Source organism: Podarcis muralis, chromosome 16 (genome assembly GCF_964188315.1).
Source record: "Podarcis muralis chromosome 16, rPodMur119.hap1.1, whole genome shotgun sequence".
Taxonomy (NCBI): Eukaryota; Metazoa; Chordata; class Lepidosauria; order Squamata; family Lacertidae; genus Podarcis; species Podarcis muralis.
In genome coordinates, this window is record NC_135670.1 from 41,503,575 (window position 1) to 41,521,721 (window position 18,147).

Genomic DNA, 18,147 nt, shown 5'->3' on the forward strand with positions numbered 1-18,147 from the left:
ACTGCAGAGATGCTCTACTGTGGCAATCCTACAGAGCGATTGACAGTGGGATGTCCAGTTAAACATCAGGTCCAAGAGGCAGAATGAGAAGCAGCAAGATTAACTGAAACTTCACAAAAGCTCAGCAAAGCGCGCCCCCCCCCCCCCCTTTCTGGCTGAGCCTGGATTTCTGCCTCCACATGATGGAGCCACCTGTACAGGCACTTTGCCCTGCAGACGCTGCTCTCGGGGAGCAAGATCGCAGCCTGGATGGGCGGCAAGTGCCTTCAGCAATGCCACTTAAATTCATAATCACAGTTTGGGTATTCCACATGTCGTATTTAGCTGAAAGTAACTGTAGCAATTAATCTTTCTGAAATAACACTATCATCCCAGAACTGTGGGTTCAACCACAGAGCCTAGGGCTTCCCGATTAGAAGGTTGACGGTTCGAATCCCTGCAACGGGGTGAGCTGTCATAGCTCTGTCCCTGCTCCTGCCCACCTAGCAGTTCGAAAGCACGTCAAAGTGCAAGTAGATAAATAGGTACTGCTCTGGCGGGAAGGTAAACGGTGTTTCCGTGCGCTGCTCTGGTTCGCCAGAAGCGGCTTAGTCATGCTGGCCACATGACCCAGAAGCTGTATGCCGGCTCCCTCGGCCAATGAAGCGAGGTGAGCACCGCAACCCCAGAGTCGGCCATGACTGGACCTAACGGTCAGGGGCCCCTTTACCTTTACCTAACTGTGGCAATTAATCTTTCTGAAATAACACTATCATCCCAGAGCTGAATTAAGGACTACAGCCTTTTCCATATCATTTAAAATCAATAATGATATTGTCCAGAGTTTTAAATTCAACCGTCTTTCAAATTCTCTCTCTCTCTCTCTCTCTCTCTCTCTCTCTCTCTCTCTCTCATTTCCTAAATGCACACCCCACAGCTCCATAAAAATGTCTCCGGAGCCTTGTAAAACATTAAAACCAAATAAATCAGATTCAGAAATAGAGAACACAACAGCAGAACACAGAGCGCAAAAGCCCGACTAAGAAAACAACAGCACTATAAATACAAAGTTAAAAGCCCAGGTGAACAGAAATGCATTCCCCTAACCCTGGCACGAGAAGACACCAGCACAGTCCCCAGGCATACCAAGAAATGGTGAGGAACAGGACTTTTTTTCAGCTGGAACTCACCAAAACTCAGTTCCGCCACCTCTCAGGCAGGCGCCATTGCCATTATGAGAGAACAAGGGAGGCGTTCATGGTGAGTTCCAGCATCTCCTTCTAGAAAAACAGCGCTGGTTAGGAGCCCACCTCAACCAGGTGCCACCATAGAAGAGTCCTGGTGGTGCTGGAGGAAACCTGTAACTAAAGCATGGTAATAAGCTCTGTAACCGCAAGTACCAGTCTCGCACCACTGCTGCATCAGACAGGCAGCCATCTTCTATTTGCCGTTCCCTAGCTGGGCTATTGTGTACAATCCCAGGGTGAGACAAAGCAGCAACTTCCACTTGGAAGCCCTTTGAAGTTTAAGGCCCTTCAGCCGCCAAACCCTTCCGCACAGGCAAACATAAAAATTAAACTGCAGGATCCATCCAAACCAACCTCAAGTGACACTCCCCACCCTCGCCGGCCACTCTCTTCCGAGTTCTGCCAATTTGCAACCAAAAAATTTGAGTCATTTACACAAATGGATTTCAAAGAAACAATCAAAGGACGACAGGTCAGGATAAATTTAGACTTGGCAAAACTCAGATATATTTACGTGTGTACAGACAACCTTCAACCAAGAGACTCTTCCTGAAGAAGGCTGCCGCTCCAGATTATATCCAAATAAGGATGTTTTAATTATGATGTGCACACAGTTATTGTTTATTCATTTGTTCTTGCTTTATTGTTTTATTTCTGCCTTAGGACCAGTTAGTAAAGGGCTAGAAATACAGTGGTGCCTCGCAAGACGAAATTAATTCATTCCGCGAGTTTTGTCGTCTTGCGATTTTTTTCGTCTTGCGAAGCACGGTGTCGGGAAAGTTTTGGAAAAGCTTCAAAAATCACCAAAGTCTTTAAAAACCTCAAAAAAGGCGACCACACCGCGTTCCATGAGTTGCTCCTCGAAGTCAAGTCGCAACTGTATTAACGGTGTTAAGAAAAAGGAAACAAACTTGCAAGACGTTTGCGAAGCAAGCCCATAGGGAAAATCGTCTTGCGAAGCAGCTCAAAAAACAAAAAACCCTTTCGTCTAGCGAGTTTTTTGTCTTGCGAGGCATTCGTCTTGCGAGGTACCACTGTACCCAGAAATAACAAATAAATAAATAAATAAATAAATAAATTTAAAAAACAGAGATAGAAAAGCAAAGAAGCATCCTTCAGACAATTCATCTAGATATATCAGTTGCAACCCTAAAAGTGCCTATGTGTGAAGGTGGGTGGGTCAAGAAAGCTTCATTTCCAATCTTTAGAAATGCCAACTGCCATCATCTCATAATCTGGCCTGATGCTGTTCATTCTGCAAACAGCTGAAATGAATTAAATATTGCCCCCACCGCCAGAACTGAAGGCAGGCTGGAAGAAAAGAATGAAGGAGCACAGCGGCATTTATTTGAGTTTTCAAGCATCACCTTTTCAGAACAGCTATGATCAAACTTGGGTTGAATGAGTTACCATTCTTGCTGGCACACCACCCCATGCATGGAATATCAGAATGTCTCATATTTCCTGAAATTCCACCGTTTGGAAAAGTTATGACATAAGCAGCACTGGTTCAGTGGCTGTGGCTGGAATCTGAAAGAACAGTCAGACGGAGCACATCTATGGGGAAGTGCGGGTAATGGATTGGGTTTTCTTTCATTGATCAAACATGAGGCCAGAATTCAAGAGTTGGGCGACTAGCAGTAATTAGATTCCCTCTGCTGCTTTCATGAAGTGAGAGTCATGGAGCTCCCAGTGTTTTCAAAGTCATTCTCTGGCTTATATATTTGTCTTAGTTGGATGGAAATAGCCTAACTCCCTGCCTTCCCCAAGCACACATACAGAAATCTTCACTAAGAACCAGTTAATGTAAATTGGAACTGCCCAGTTTAGATACCCGCTGTTACACTTCTGCATTATTTACACTTCCAGCATACCGTATCACCAATACGTACAACCGTGCGTTAGCTGTGATCAAGCAAACAAAGAATTGCTAGTTTCAGAAATAAAGGAGTGAGAACCTGTCTGAAGGAGATATTGGGAATTTGAACTTTGCCTTTCAGCTACTCCAGAAAGAAGTGAAAGAGTCCTTTTTGGATCCATTTTTGCAACCAGAATTCTGAGTTCAAAACATTGCCTAGCTGATTCTGTTCCCCGCTCCCTTGCTTAGGTTCAGATTGCTGGTCTAGTACACTTTTCTCTTTTACATAGAGGGAGAAAGATGGGATGGCACCTCCAAGAGGGAAATGTCACCCCATGAAAACTCACTCAAGTGCCTTTCATGGTGGCATGATCAATCTGCAACTGTCAAAGTAGAGGCAGGGCAGTGCTTTAGTCTGAAGCACTGCATGGTGTGAACATCAATACCAAAAGTATGCAGATTGCTCTGGTGCCCAACAGTCTCTCTCTTTCCTGTTGGGACATAATTGCATCTCTCTCTGATTTGCAGTTCACCTCACAATGCCAACATCAGCTGCAGAACAACTAGTTGGTGTTAAAAGACTGACTAATCACTGGGAAAATATACGGGGTGGCTGAGGGACTGACTTGGGCTAAAACAATCTCTTGAGCCACCTTGTCCATAAAATTCAACACAGATATCACTGTTATGGGACCAAAACAGCTTACAGCCCAGTCCTCTGCCTTGAGATATAACCCTGGAGGTCAAAAGTTCCAGAGAATAAATTTTAAAAGGAGGCTGCTTTAACTGAGCTGTGGGTCATCTTTAAAGTCACAATGAAATGTTAAAGACTAACATGTCAAGAGGCTCTAGGTAGCCATTCTGCCCCCCACCCGTCTACCGCATGCTCCGGATTCTGTGCGATGAAGGAGATTATCTGTTCTCCTCTTCATTCCAGTGTGAAAATGTAAATTGCCTTGGGGCGGGGGGGGGGGGTTCATATCATAGAACACACTGGGAAAAATGGAGAGGGGAGAATCGCCAGAGCCTCAGGCACTCCAAAACTTAATTTAGTTCTCCTCTACATGTGTTAATAGTTCATGTTCCTTTCAATATATTCACATTAGCAAAGGGGCTGACACCACCCCCATCTTTTATTTAAACATTAAATGACAACAAATTCTCCCAAATCGAAGGTATATCTCCATTTTTTGTTTGCTTAGCCTTAGATGAAGCAGTTACAATATTTTTATTATTATTATTTTTTAGAAAGGTAGCTGGTTGACGTTTTACTCCAAGCCATTTTTCTTCAGCAATTAAAATTTACCTAAAATTGGCCTGAAATTTCTAAAGATGCTTTGGCACTGACTGGAGTGCAAGAAAGCATTTCAATTATCAAATCCCCATTCTTTTAAAAGAAAAACCAGATTTTGAATCAGTTTCCCAAAAAACCAGATTTTGCATCAGTTTCTCTTTTCAGGCAATTGAGCCCAGGCAAGTAGAAGAAACAGGTGCCAAGAGGTCTGTGCCTGCATATTTTCCCCTCCACTGCTACTAGCAACTCTAGGAAGGGATGAAATTTGAAAACTGAGGCAAGGGAAGGATTTAAAAGCCCCTTGCTGTGGACCCCAATCCAAATTGGGGTCAACGTGACTGCATCTGCCAAAGAAAAAGAAAAAGAGGTCAGGAAATCACTTAATAAATATCCCATCATGTCACATCTAGTTGGGCCCTGTGAGGTCTGGAGCTCTGATGTTGTGCACTGGGGCTCAAGGGCTACCAAGAATCCCACACAAGGGCCACAAATCCAGCACAAGGAGCGCAACGCAGAAGAGCTACGTTCTGAATGAAAGTGATCTTCTGGTGAGAACCTCTGCAGTTATCCAGAGCCTTGAGGTTTGTTGCTTTTGCATATAACCTCAAATGAACTGTTGCACTTTGAGAGGGGGAAACGTTGTGACACTCAGAGCAGGAGCAATTTTCTGTGCTGAACTGGATTTTATTTTTTTAATTAAAAAAAAGCCACAATACCAAATAAATCTGATTACTGTGTTTTTAAGCTATGTTTTTAAATGGATTTCTAGTGGGAAGATACCCTTAAAATTTCTACTCTTGCAAAACTTAATGTGTCCAAGGCACAAAGAAGCTATTTACATTTTAAAAAACCAAGCTAAAACAGCAAGTGAGCTCTCCTTGAGCAATAATTACTCTAACCACTACATCTTCAACCTATTGGAACTATACTCAACCAGTTAAAATATTAGGGTCTCAATGTCGGCAACATTTGATGCTATTTAAGGAGTGTTCTCAGCTTTTTGAGACAAACAATGGTCCCACATAAAAATACATTATTCAGACAAAGTCTTCTTTGTGCAAAAGTCTTCAGCACTTAATATCTCAGGTTAGTCCAATACCTAACGGAAGTTGTTATAATTTATTTATTAAAAACCAATAAATCTACAGATTATTCCAAGTAGTGCTTTTGTCCCTAAACAAAGCTGAGAGAACCCACATTGCAAATTTATCTTAGGTGCAATTATTGCCGGCTACAAACAGGTTTAAAAGGCTCCCAAATCAACACAAGATACACACCCACCAGCCACACATGACCTCTAGAACCCACACAGACCCAAAAGCTCTAAAAAGAAAATGTAGGGAACAAATCCTTCTCAGCATCAAACTCTGAGCATTAACTTACACAATCCCTTGTAACATCCAACTGGTGCCTCCACATAGTAAATTCCACTGAGGAGGTCCAGGCGACTCAGTTCCGCATAAAAACTAAACATCACTTCCATCATTTGAAAGCCAAGGAGCTAACAATTAGAGGCTTTTGGCTAACAATTTTTGCAGTGCAGTATCATCTAAGTTGCTCCCTTTGAAGCATTAAGAAAATCAGCTAGTTAAAATTAATGGATTATCCCTCCAGCTAGTAAAATTCACACAGCCCAAGATTTAAGAGGAATCTGACGATCTCTGCCACGTAATCTTGAAATGTATGTCATGCTGAAAGAAATGTGACTGCCACATTGGAGCAGAAAGGGCCCGAGGGGGAGAGAGGGACCAGCGGAAGGGAGCACCTCATCCCAGTTGTCCCATTCATGCGCAAACTGGATATTGCAATGGGCTTTTCTCCCACATGCTTTACACCACTAAAAACAACTGAGGTTGTCCACCCATTTTTAATGAAAACTAGAGGCCGTAATACAACAATAGCCCAATGCCTAGAACTTTATTAGGCAGTATAATTACATCACATTTCTAAACTGCCTGTGCCCCAATTAATACTTAATTTTAAAATACAGACTATAAATAGCAGGTAATCAAGTCAGGTTCCAAATGTATTGCTAATCAAAGAAAAATATTCTTAGAATATCACTGAAGAAGCTTTTGCCCACCTTCCAATTTTAAGCAGGATTTTTTTTTAAGTTAACACTCTTCCAAAGATTCCTGTAATGTGCAAAAATAACTAGAGAAGGCTAGTGGAAGGCTTGCTCCTGCTCACCAAAATAAACTATAGATTGTCACAGTCAACACACATTTACACCGTTAGGCAAATAGTGCTTTCCTGCTTTAAGATGAGCTACAGGAGGAGCACTACATAGGGTGCAAGAAAGCCAAGTTTCCCACATAAGATATTCTAAATGTCCAATGCAGGTTCAAAAATCTACAGTGGGAACTCAAATAAATTATTCTGTAGAAAGGGGGGAGGGGGGAAGGCAAGGCTCATTTTATGAAATGTGATTTGGGTTATGTGGAAACACAGGCTGCACTCCAGTAAGATAGTGGTTGCTCAGTATTTGTACCTTTAATATATTTTAAACCTGTTGGAAGCAGCCCAGAGTGGCTGGGGAGACCCAGCTGGGTAGGTGGGGTAGAAATAATTGTATTATTATTATTATGTAAATTTATATGTCTACGAATACTTCTGTACGTACGGGAGAAGCACTAAAGTGTCATTGGGTTGTATTAAAACGTTACCCACATCCTCATTATCCTCCTCCTCCTCTGCAGTTCATGCAAACCATTTTTATTGTAAGATTCTTACAAAATCGTACTGTATAAGTAAATAGTAAATCAGTACATTTAAATGACACCTAGTATTTGCATTTCAGAAAAACTCAATTCTAAACATAAACCATTTCTCCTAAACCTGATTTCACTATGCAACACATTCCCTGTGTTAATCTGGAATATGCTACTCAAATTTAACGCCCAACAATTCAAGGCAACAGAACATACTTTCACACAGCATGTTGAGAACACAGGGGAAATTCTCCTGCTTGCTCCAATTTGACGTGCAAATTAAAATTCCAGTTTACATGTAGCACCACAAATGTGCCACAAACTGAGATTTAAGGTTTTTTTAAAAGGGGGGGGGGGGCTAAACTCAATGCAAAGGTATTTGTGCTTATGTCAGTCAGCAGATGTAAGCTACCTCCAGTTATTCTCACAGATAAACATGGAGAAAGGTTTTAACCGTTCTATACTTGCAGCCCCAATTCTTCAGCACCAGCTGTTTTATAAAACTATGCACATTTTCTCCTGAGAAGCGTCCAGAAATGCAGAAAACAGAAGACAGGAAAGACAAATGAAAAGACTGACCAGAAGTATTTTCCCCATCAAATGACTGTGAAATACTTCACTGTTGAGAGACAAAAGTATGATGCTGGCTAACAAATGAATTAAATCAAATCACGTAAAAGAAGTTTGGTTTATTTCATTAAAAAAAAAAAATTGCACAAATATTTTTTTTAAAGCTTGTTAAATGTGAAACTCGAACTACATGACTATCTTAATCTCTTTCCACAGGCGAGTTTTTATCATAAATCACACTACTAAACCGGATCATTTATTAATGATGCATATTTCATATCAATGGACTGTATCATGTAACAACTTGGTGATGGAAGCTACATTGTCAATGCTATTAAAATACCTCACATAAGTTTAAATACTGCTTTGAAACCAAATAATTGGGATTCACTGTTTTATGACAATGGCAGTATTTAGTCAGGTTACCTGTTTATAATAGCTCTTACGTCGTAAATCAATTTCAACCTAAATACGGTACTGTTTTTTGAGGGTGCTTGGAATTTTCTGCAAGTTATAAACAAGTCTCAACAAGCGAAGCTATTCCCTCATGCAGATCAGAAACTTTAAAAATAAAGACTACCCAAGACTACACTAGGAGATGAAAGAGGCCTCAGCTTTGGCCCAACAGACTCATCCAGCCCGTCATTCAGGGCACAAATAAACGTTTCATGCTAAGCAGGTTGTCCCGTTCAGAGTTCTGTCTGCTCAAGGTGCTGGCTAGTTACAAGGACAGGTTTATGAGAGCTATGACATGCTTCCAGACCAAGAAACAGGAGCTAAATGCACTGCAAAGGCCTGTGAATAAAAATGCAACGGCTGCAGAGCGTAACCACATCTATTTACATTTTGCCTGACAGCCACCTAAGTTGTTTAAGGTTGCCTGTTCCTATGGGACGGCGTCAGGGGTGTGTGTCCAACTGAGATGGATCTTAAGAAGTTATAATGAAGAAATCGAGGACAGAAGAAATTGAACAGAAAGAATGGGCTTTGTAGCACTTTTCTTGCTTATTCATGAAAGAAATAGCGTGTGCAACAAACGTGACTCTATATACCCAAACAAGAAAAAATGTCACCTTGATTTAAGTTGGCAATATACTCCCAAGTAAATAAGAGGAAACTTCCTTCTCAGGAAGGTGTCTAGGATCCGAATGCAGGGGAGCTTATTTCTAGACAGAATCTAGCATCACTCCATACTGGTATTTTTATACTCAAAGATAAATTCCACTTAGAAATAAAATGTGTACACCGCCATGCATATAAATGGTACAAAGGTCTCATTCTGCTCTACGATACTTTCTAAATGTGAGTAGTAGGAGCAAAATATACAGAATTCTCCCTGCTGCCACATGGGAAACAGCCCTGAGACTGTAACCCAGAATACCTCCTCACTCCATTCATCTCAGAAACACTCCCATTGAGTTTTGTGGAACTGTTCCAGAGCAAAGGACAGATAGATAAACTGATACTGCCTTTCCAAGTTTGTTTTAACTGTAAATGGCCCTATCAGATGTTTGCTACTGAAATGTCATCCTTTGCTGCTAGGAGTCACTATGGAAGATTGTAGTCCAGTCTTTAAAAAAAGGTATGGGTTTTGCTTATTTTGGCTTCCTAGAGTTTTAAACCTGTATCAGATCTGTATTAAATTTCTGACATACACAAATTCAACAAGGTTATTCATAAATATAGATCCATGTGTTATATCTACACAAACTAATTTTAAACTATAATAATAATAATAATAATAATAATAATAATAATAATAATAATAATTTATACCGCGCCCATGAGGCTGAGTTTCCCCAGCCACTCTGGGCGGCTCCCAATCAAGTGTTAAAAACAGTACAGCGTTAAATATTAAAAACTTCCCTGAACAGGGCTGCCTTCAGATATATAACATTATTTATATTTACTAAGCACTTTTCTCACAAAACTGACCCAAAACTACTTACATAAAGAGCATAAACATTAAAGCCAATTATAACAAAACCAATAGAAACCTAAAAACACATCTATACAAATAAAATAAACAAAAATGAGATATGGTAGTTGATTTCAACAGTGCATTTCTCCAGTAAGAAAAGGTCTTCACAGATTGTTAACTGCTATAATTAGAATAGCTATGGGATAGATGACACGCACACAGAGAGAGAGGGGTGGGTGGAGATGAATTCTTACACTGCAGTCGATGTTAAACTGCAGCTAAGCTTGGAAAAAAGGAAGATGCTTATGTCTGAAGTTCTTAATGACCAAGTGTTTCCAAGAAATCCTCAGGAACAAGGCACAGCCTAACTTCCAAAGTCCAGTAGCTTCCAATCCCATTATTCTTCACTCACAAACTCACAGAATAGCAGCACTGCACTGCATGAACACTTCAAAATAAATGTTTAGCTTTGTTTCATTTTATGTATCATTTTTTTAAAAAATGATGCAGCAGGAAAGTGAGAATAGGCTCTGTTTTAAAGGTCCTGGTATATATTTGTCCTCTCGGAAGTAATAAGAAATAGAAACCTACATGCTCTGGATAAAGCAGAGTGACTGCCTTGGAATCCTTTCCCTGATTTTCTGTTTTATTTTGCTTTTGAAAATGTTTTTGTGGGTCTTTGGACCAAAATAAATATATTATATTTGGCAGATTTAAAAAAAAAAAAAGATGTAAAGAGTGCCCCTTTCCCTCCTGTAGATGGTTCATTTGTTCAGCTGCATAAATCCTGAAATATTTGGTAACCTTTGGCAAGAACACCTACTGTAATTCTCTACATACCTCTGTTAGCCTTCTTAAGGACAAATTTTCAGAAATTGGCTACGTTTTTCTACTCATACCATTGGCAAAGTTAGATCAGTATCTTACGTTTAACTTTAGACCCAATAATACGATGGTAGCTTTCTGCTCAGAAAGCTGGCAGATTAGGTGACAGTGCCTTTTTTTAGCATGGTATGAACAATAAGGGCTGCTGCCTTTAAAGTTGTTATAAATCACATAACAATGGCAGGAATCATTGGAAATGAAAATCATGCAAATATCAGGCTTAAACCCGCCTAACTCTTTTGCTGGATTGTGGCCAGTGTGTGACCTCAAAACATCACTGATATGAAGCAAAACAGAGCTCAGAAGTTTTTCACCTGTGTGTTTCTTAGAAACAAATTAAGATGGTCAAGTTATTTCTCTCCTTTCCAATCCGATTGTACTTATAGGGAACAAGTGTGTGCATGTCTGCACTTAGGTGTGCGTCTGGCAAGGTAGAGGTGACGGGAGCTGTGATTTGTGCTAACTAGCTATTGATCCAGTCAGATCTAGATGTTGTGTACAAGAAACAATAAAAGAAGGAGCCAGGAAGGATGCTGTGTGAAACTCCATTTAAAAATGGAAAAGGCAGCCCCCCAAACAAACCCATTTATGTCCTTGCCTGGATGAAGCCTGAAGAATGCTGATGGGCTTCCCGGCATCTGCCGCGCATGCTAAGCACTCTCTGCCTCAGAAAAAGAAGCTCCCTGCCACTGGCATTGCCAGGGAACAAAGAGACAAACAGCAAAGGCAGCATTCAGATTTGACAAAGCCAAAGACACGAAAGCCAGCGGAGCGGGGAGTTTCTCAAACAGCCTCCTAGAAACCTTTCCACATACCCTAAAAACACAAGGCTCAAAACAAAGCAAAACAAAAACTTTTTCTGAGCAGATGCTGGAAAAACAACCACAAAAAAGGAAGACCGATGGCTAGTATTCCCCAGTAGTCAGCTCCTTATCATGTTTCACAGGGATCCTACCCATCTCCTGAATTCCCCATACTAATGAGCGAATGAAGAAGTGCCTGGTCACAGTTCCCCAGGTCCTGCTGCTGCCCTGCCTTTCCACTCACCAACCAAGAGTTCCACCAAATGAAGAAGAGCATTGCAACTGCCTAGCTTTAGCCCTCAACACATTTAAGTCTGACCTAAAAATGAAAAACTAAGCAATGTCTGCTCCTCTAACTTTTTTATTTATTGCTATATTTAATTACTTCAACGCAACACCTGAATTGGAATAAATCAAATGCACCTTAGGAACAAGAAGAAAACCAGAGATTCCTAAGATGAATGAAGAAATTTAACCAGGCATACAGTTCCTTTCCTCTCTTACTTAAATGCTACTGAAGTGCATTTGTGTATGCAACGCACTGCGCTTATTTGAAAGAGTCAGGAAAATATGCTGGAAGAGCCTGCTCTACGTGATGTCGCCATGAGTACCTTTTGATAATTCTGCAGGGGCGGAGGGAGCAAAACCCCAGCACAGCAAAGGGCACATGTGGGACACCTCAAAGGGATCATTCACACATGAGCCTCCAAGAAGCTGGCTTTTCCTAAAGCAGCTATCCTGGCAAGAACATACATCCCATTGTTGGAAACTTACCCTGCACATCACACAGGCAGTGCGGCAGAGACACAAAAATACTAGCTCGGCCTTCTGCCGCTCCTCCCCCATTTCTCAAGCACAAGGAAAGGCATGGGGGGGGGGGGTCGGAGGGAACGGGGCCGACATTAGTTGGCGCAGGTTTTTGCGGCTGATCCTCCCGCAGCCTGCTTCCTCCTCCACCTGCCCGGGACCCAGGAAGGCCACGGCCGCCAAGGGGCTGGAGTCCACTTCCCACCTGCCTTCGGGTTGTGCTGGCCTAGCCTTGCAAGGGGGTTCCTGCCGCCCCCTTTCTGCACAGCATCTGCCTGGAAGGGGCGCCCCAGAAGCCCCCCCCCCCCACGCGCCCCGTACCTTCTTTGCTGGGGTTGGGCGGCTTGGCCTTCTCCCAGGGCGCCAGGGCCTTGTCGTCGTCGTCCTGCCCCTCCAGGAGGGCCTTGTCGCTGGGCAGATACCAGGCGGCTGAGTGCTCGGCCATCAGCGAGTCCAGGTCGATGGTGCTCATGGCGCCCTTGCCGCTCTCGACGGCGGCGCAGCAGCTGCTCAGCTCGGCGCTGTCGCCGCTCTGGCTGCCGCCGCCCGCGGCTCCGGCGGGGCCGTCGGGGGGCTTCTTGGCGCTCTTGAGGCCCAGCGGCTGGTCCTCGGAGATGCTGAACTGCTGCCGCTGCAGCTGGATCTGCGCCTGCAGGATCTCCAGCGGGTGGATCTCGTCCTGCACCGGGGCGCCGGCGGGGGGGCCGCCGCCGTAGCTGTCGGGGCTGGAGGTAGAGTTGCTGCCTGCGCCGGCGTGGAGGCTGAGCTGGGCCAGGGAGGCCTTCTGTCCGTTCAGTAGTGCGTGGTCCCCCGGACGGGGCTGCACCGGGCTGCGCCCCGCCGGGCAGCCCTTGGCCAGCTGGTTGTCGGAACTCGACGACACCTCGTCCTCGTTGCCGGCCTCGTCGGGGAAGTCGCCTGCGCCGCGGGGCGAGCAGGAGTCCGCCTTCTCCAGGGCGGGCAGCAGCTCGGGCTGCTCGGAAAGAGGCGGCGGAGGCAGGAGGAGGTCGCCGCCGCCGCCGCCTCCCTTGGCCCAAGCCGACGGGGGCGAGCTCAGCGCCTTGTGGGGCTCGTGGAGATGCGGAGTGCCGCCCCCTCTTTCTGCCCCCTGACCGGGACTCCCGCCTTCCACCCCGGCCGTGGGGCCGTACTTGTCAAAGAAGCTGTTGCCGCCGCCCCCTCCGGCGGCCGGGCTGACGTGCCCGCTGTCCCGTTTCCTGCGCCCCCGACCGCGCCCGCCTCCTGCCTTGGCGTCGGGGCCCGGGCCGGGCGAGTAATTGGGGGACAGGCCGCTCTCGCCCGGGGCCGGCGGGGCCGGCGCGGGCGGCTGAGGTCCCCCGCTGCCCGGCTCTGGAGGCTCGGCCGGGCCGAGCTTGCTCCGCTTGGGGCCTTCGCTCCCCGCCCCGACGCCTCCGCTCCCCGCGGCCGGAGCGCCCTTCTTGCCGAAGGTGACGTTGAGGTTGGGCGCGCCCAGGCTAGCGATCATGTTCTGGCACGCCGTCGAGAGGGCCGCCAGGCAGCTCTGCCCGAAGAGGCCGCTGCTCTCCTTGGGGCCCGGGGTGCCGCCGCCGCCGCCGCCGGGAGGCCCCGCCACCCCGCCCGCCACGCTCCCTTTCGAGAAGGAGCCTAGAGACAGCGCGCCCAGCTTGCTGCTGGACTGCGGCGGCCGGGGCGGCGGCGGCCCAGAGGGCTGGAAGTCCGTCGGGGGCCCGTAGGAGGCGGGCGAGGCGCTGTGCGGGGTGGCCTGGCGGCTGGAGGCGCCGAAGGGGAAGCCCTGCTGGGCCGCGAAGTCCGGCGGGCCCGGCCTGCTGCGCTCCGAGGGCGGGCTCAGGCCGAACTGGCCGTGCAGGCTGCCCGGCGAGGGCACGTGTCCTTCGCCCCCCGACGGAATCCGCAGCGGCGGCGGCGGCGGCTCCTGCAAGCCCGGCATGCCGCCCACGCCTGGCCGGAAGAGCAAGTCCCCTGCGCCCGGCGCAGCCGAGGGAGGATGCGGCGCCGGGAACCAGGCGCCCTCCTGCGCCTCGAAGGCGGGCTCGCCGTGGTGGTGGCCCGCGTGGTGGTGGTGGTGGCCCGCGTGGTGGTGGCTCAGCTGCTGCAGGCTGGGCTGGCGGAGGCGCTGCTGCTGCTGCTGCTGCTGCTGCTGGCTGCGAGAGGCCGCCATCTGCTTGATCATCAGGGCGGCGTTCTGGCGCTGCTGCTGCTGCTGGAGAGCCGCCTGGTGGTCGGCGCCCGGCGGCGGGAAGCTCTCGGGCCCCGGCGGCGTGAAGTCTCCCGGCAGACCCGGGTAGGCGGCCGAGGGCGAGAGGTGGCTGTCCAGGCTGGCGCTGTGCATGCCCGCGCCGCTGCCGCCGCCGCTCCAGGAGTCGAAGCGGGGCCGCTTAGCCACGTTCATGTAGGGGGGGGCGTCGAAGTGTTGCAGCCGCTGGCTGGGAGGCTGCTGAGCCGGCGGGTGGTGGTGAACGCTGAAGACCGGCTCGCCCGGCCCGTAAGGATGCTGCAGGCTCCTGTTCTCCAACCGGTGGATGGGGTACTCGAACTGCGCGTGCTGGCCTTGCAGGAGGGGGCCGCCGTCCTGAAGGCCGGGGTTGGCCGCGTTGCCCTCGGGGCACGGCTGCTGCCGGGGCAGCGCCGGCGGGCACGAGTTCTGTCTGGCCAGCAGGGCCCCCGGCGGCGGGGGCTGCTGCATTAAAGGGTGCCTGCCTGCGCCCAGGCTCGGCTCCAGGCCCACCGACATCTTGCGAGCGCCCCCAAATCTCTCGAAAAACACGCCGCCGCCGTGCTGCTGCTGCTGCTGCTGGGGGTGCACCTTGCCGAGGCCGCCGGGCCCTCGGGGCAAGGCCGAGGAGGGCCCGGGGAAGTTCCCCCCGCCCGGCGGCACTTGCTGCCTGCTGGCCCCGTAGTGGGGCAGCTGCCCGTCGGCCTCCGACGGCGAGAAGACGGGCAGGTCGAAATGACTCTCGCCGCTCGAGTAACTGTACTCCAGGGTCTCCACGGCGGCCGCTGCTTGGCTGGGGAGACGCCTCTGCGAGTCGAGGCCGTGCGGCTCCGAGGTGGCGGCTCCTGGCAGGCCGTGGAAGGAGGCCGCGCGGTTGGGCGACTGATCCAGCGGCAGGCAGGGCGCCGGCACGCCGGGGTTGTGGTGCTGCTGCGGCGGCGGCTGGAAGTCCTGGAGGGGCCCTGCCCTCTGCTGCCCGAAGCCGTCCGCGCCTGCCTGGCCCTCCGCCAGATGCTGCTCGTAGCCGTCGGCAGCGAAGCTTTGCTGGCCGCCTGGGTAGCTGAGGAGCCGGCCGCCGTGAAGGCAGGAGGCGCTGGGCTCGGCCCCGAAGCCGCCGCTTCCGAAGTGCGACGGCGGCGGCTGCTGGTGGGCGCCGTGCGAAGGCTGCTGGCCGCCGAAGAAGCCGTGCACCGGCTGGGCCTGCTGCAGGTCCGCGTGGCCCCCGCGGGAGGCGTGGAAGCCGTACGCCTCCCCGGGCAAGTTCAAGTTCATGGCCAGCATGGCCGAGGCGGGCTCGCTCAGGGCGCCCAGGGTCCCCGCCTCGCCTCCGGGGGTCCCGCCGTGGAAGGGGGGCGGCTTGAAGTGCGAGCCCATGCCCGGCCCGAAGCCCCCGCCGCCGCGCTCGCCGCTCCGCCCGCTGCCCTGCGGCTCGAACTGCTCCAGCCCGAACATCCCGCCGCTGCTGCCTCGGTCCCTGGCCGGCCGGGTCGGTCCGTCACTGGGGGGCCATGACGGGCGGCCGGCCAGCCAGCCGGGGGCTGCTGCTGCTGCTGCTGCTGCTGCAGCGACGCGCGCGAGGAGGGAGGACGCCCCGCGCGCCCGGCTCACATCTTGCGGGAAAGTTGCTGCCCGGCGCCGCAGCTCACGGGCTCGGCTGGCCGGGAGGCGCGCTCCGCCTCATGGCCCGCGGAGGCTGAGCCGGGCGTCCTCGTCGCGTTGCCGCTGCCAGGCGCCCGCCTGCCTCTTTTGCGCTCGCTCGCTCGCTCGCTCTCCGCCCGCGCCCAAGAAACAGCAACAAGTTTTGCATTTCAGCAGCCGCGTCCAGCCATCCGGGCTGCGCCAATGAGCGCCCGGCGGGGCGGGGCTCCTCCTTAAGGTGGCTCTCCCGGCCGCGCGCTCGCCCGGCCGCGCCCCCCCGCCAAAGGGAGCCGCCGCCGAGTATCTCCAGCGCCTGCTGCCGGCGGGCTGGGCGGCCGGGCTGCGCCCCAGCGGCGCCTCCTTAAGAGAGCAATTAGTGGGCCGGCGGGGGGCGAAGGGGCCGGCAGCCCCGAATCAATCGGGTGTCATTTAATAGCCGCGCGGCTCTTTCTGAAACATTTATCCCCGTCGCCTGGGTGCGAGCGCGCCTCGCCCGCTGACCTCCGCGGGGGCTGAACTCCACCCGCCCAGCACAGATTTCTCTCCCGCCCCGTCCCGCGCCGGAGCCCCGAGCAAGCAACTTGTTTAGGCGCGCGCCCCCCCCCCCCAGCAGAGACCAGCGCGCGGCCTGCTCCTTCGGGGTCCCCGGGAAGAAGGGGTGCGCCTCCCCGCCCTTCCAATGCACCGCGGGCGCTTCCCCCGCCTCCCCCAGGAGATCTATAAATAAGCGGCCCCGAATAAGTCTTTGTATATGGCAGGAGAGTTTTTAAAGGATTTTTCTGCAGGATCAGGATGCTGGGCTGTGATTAAATATTGATTTTGTGTAATTAGTTTTCATGTGAACTATCCTCCTTGCTGATGGCTTCGAGATTTCAGAACTAGAAAAGGAATGGAATTGGACAGGGAAATTATTACTTAGCAAGTGACGGGCGCTGGAGAGAGCGGCAGCAACGGGAGGGGCTCCTGCAGCAGCTCGCCGGTCGCCCCCCGCCGGGCTCCGGGTCCCAGCTCACCCTGCCTGGCCGCCGAGCCCGCGCGCTCCCCGCTCAAGCCGGCGGCGCGCCTCCGACGGGGCATCCGCAGCACCGCCTCCTCTCGCCAGGCCGAGGGCGCTCTGGCGAACCCCGCCGAGGCTTTCTCCGCCCTCTGTCCGTGCGCCGGCGCGTGTAAGTTAGGCGCTCTGCACACGCTCTCTTTCCAAAGCCGTACCTTGGAAGCCACGTCAGTGCCAAAGCTGGGAAATGGGCGTCAATGGAAGGCCCTCCGGGATCCTGGAACAGTAATAATCCACCTTCCACGGGCGCATCGCAAGTCAGTATAAGGAGACTTCCTTCTGCATCTTTTTCTGCCCCGTGCCACATATAAGGAAGGTAACATACTGTATTATTAAATCATTGGGTGCCATTCTTTTAAATGAAATTTAAGTTAAAGAGCAAAATGTTTTGCGGAAAGGAAAACACTCACAGAGAGAGACCACCTTTACATTTTCACGTGAGATACAATCCTGACGTGTGGTGGAGCAGTGACAGCCCAGCCTGATCATCAATCCTGTGGATTGATACATGTGTATAAGTCTCTAGTTTATGCCCAGGCGTTGTTTGCCTTTTCTCGTTGTTTTTTAATATCCCAACCCTAATCAGTTCAATCTGAAGTGACACAGTGAAAGGAACTGATTTTTTTATTTATATTTTTTTAATGAAAAAAAATGGTTTTCACAACATTATAAACAAACACATAAGACAAACAAACATAAATCACGGCCTTATTGAAAATTACACTTGTTCACATTGTTAAGTGACTTCCTCGCTTCCCCTTGGTTGAATTTCATTGCATGTCCTTATAACAGTTTTCCAAAAGGAACTGATTGACTCTTTATTTGCCTCGTCTTTTTGTTTTGTTTGGTCAAACCATTCTTGGAAGTCATTGCTTCTCAAAAGACTGTGCCGTCTCTCCATTTCAAATATCCTTCTGAGTAGTATCTCTTTCCCCTTGACTGGGGCTTGGGGATGATGATGATACTACTACTACTACTACTACTACTACTACTACTACTACTAATAATAATAATAATAATAATTTATTATTTGTACCCCGCCCATCTGGCTGGGTTTCCCCAGCCACTCTGGACGGCTTCCATAGAAACCAAAAATACACTAAAATATCACAGATTAAAAACTTCCCTGAACAGGGCTGCCTTAAGATGTCTTCTGAATGTCAGG

At 49.6% G+C, this 18,147-nt stretch overlaps 1 protein-coding gene across 1 annotated transcript in view; it reads right to left on the reverse strand.

Annotated features, from left to right (window-relative positions):
* Nucleotides 1-16,058, reverse strand: part of MN1 (MN1 proto-oncogene, transcriptional regulator) — a 41,271-nt gene extending 25,213 nt beyond the window's left edge. Inside the window, exon 1 of the mRNA XM_028708971.2 lies at nt 12,397-16,058. Coding sequence (XP_028564804.2) covers nt 12,397-15,742 — 3,346 coding nt within the window. The 5' untranslated portion in view covers nt 15,743-16,058. The remainder of the gene's footprint in view (nt 1-12,396) is intronic.
* Nucleotides 16,059-18,147: the final 2,089 nt, after the last annotated feature.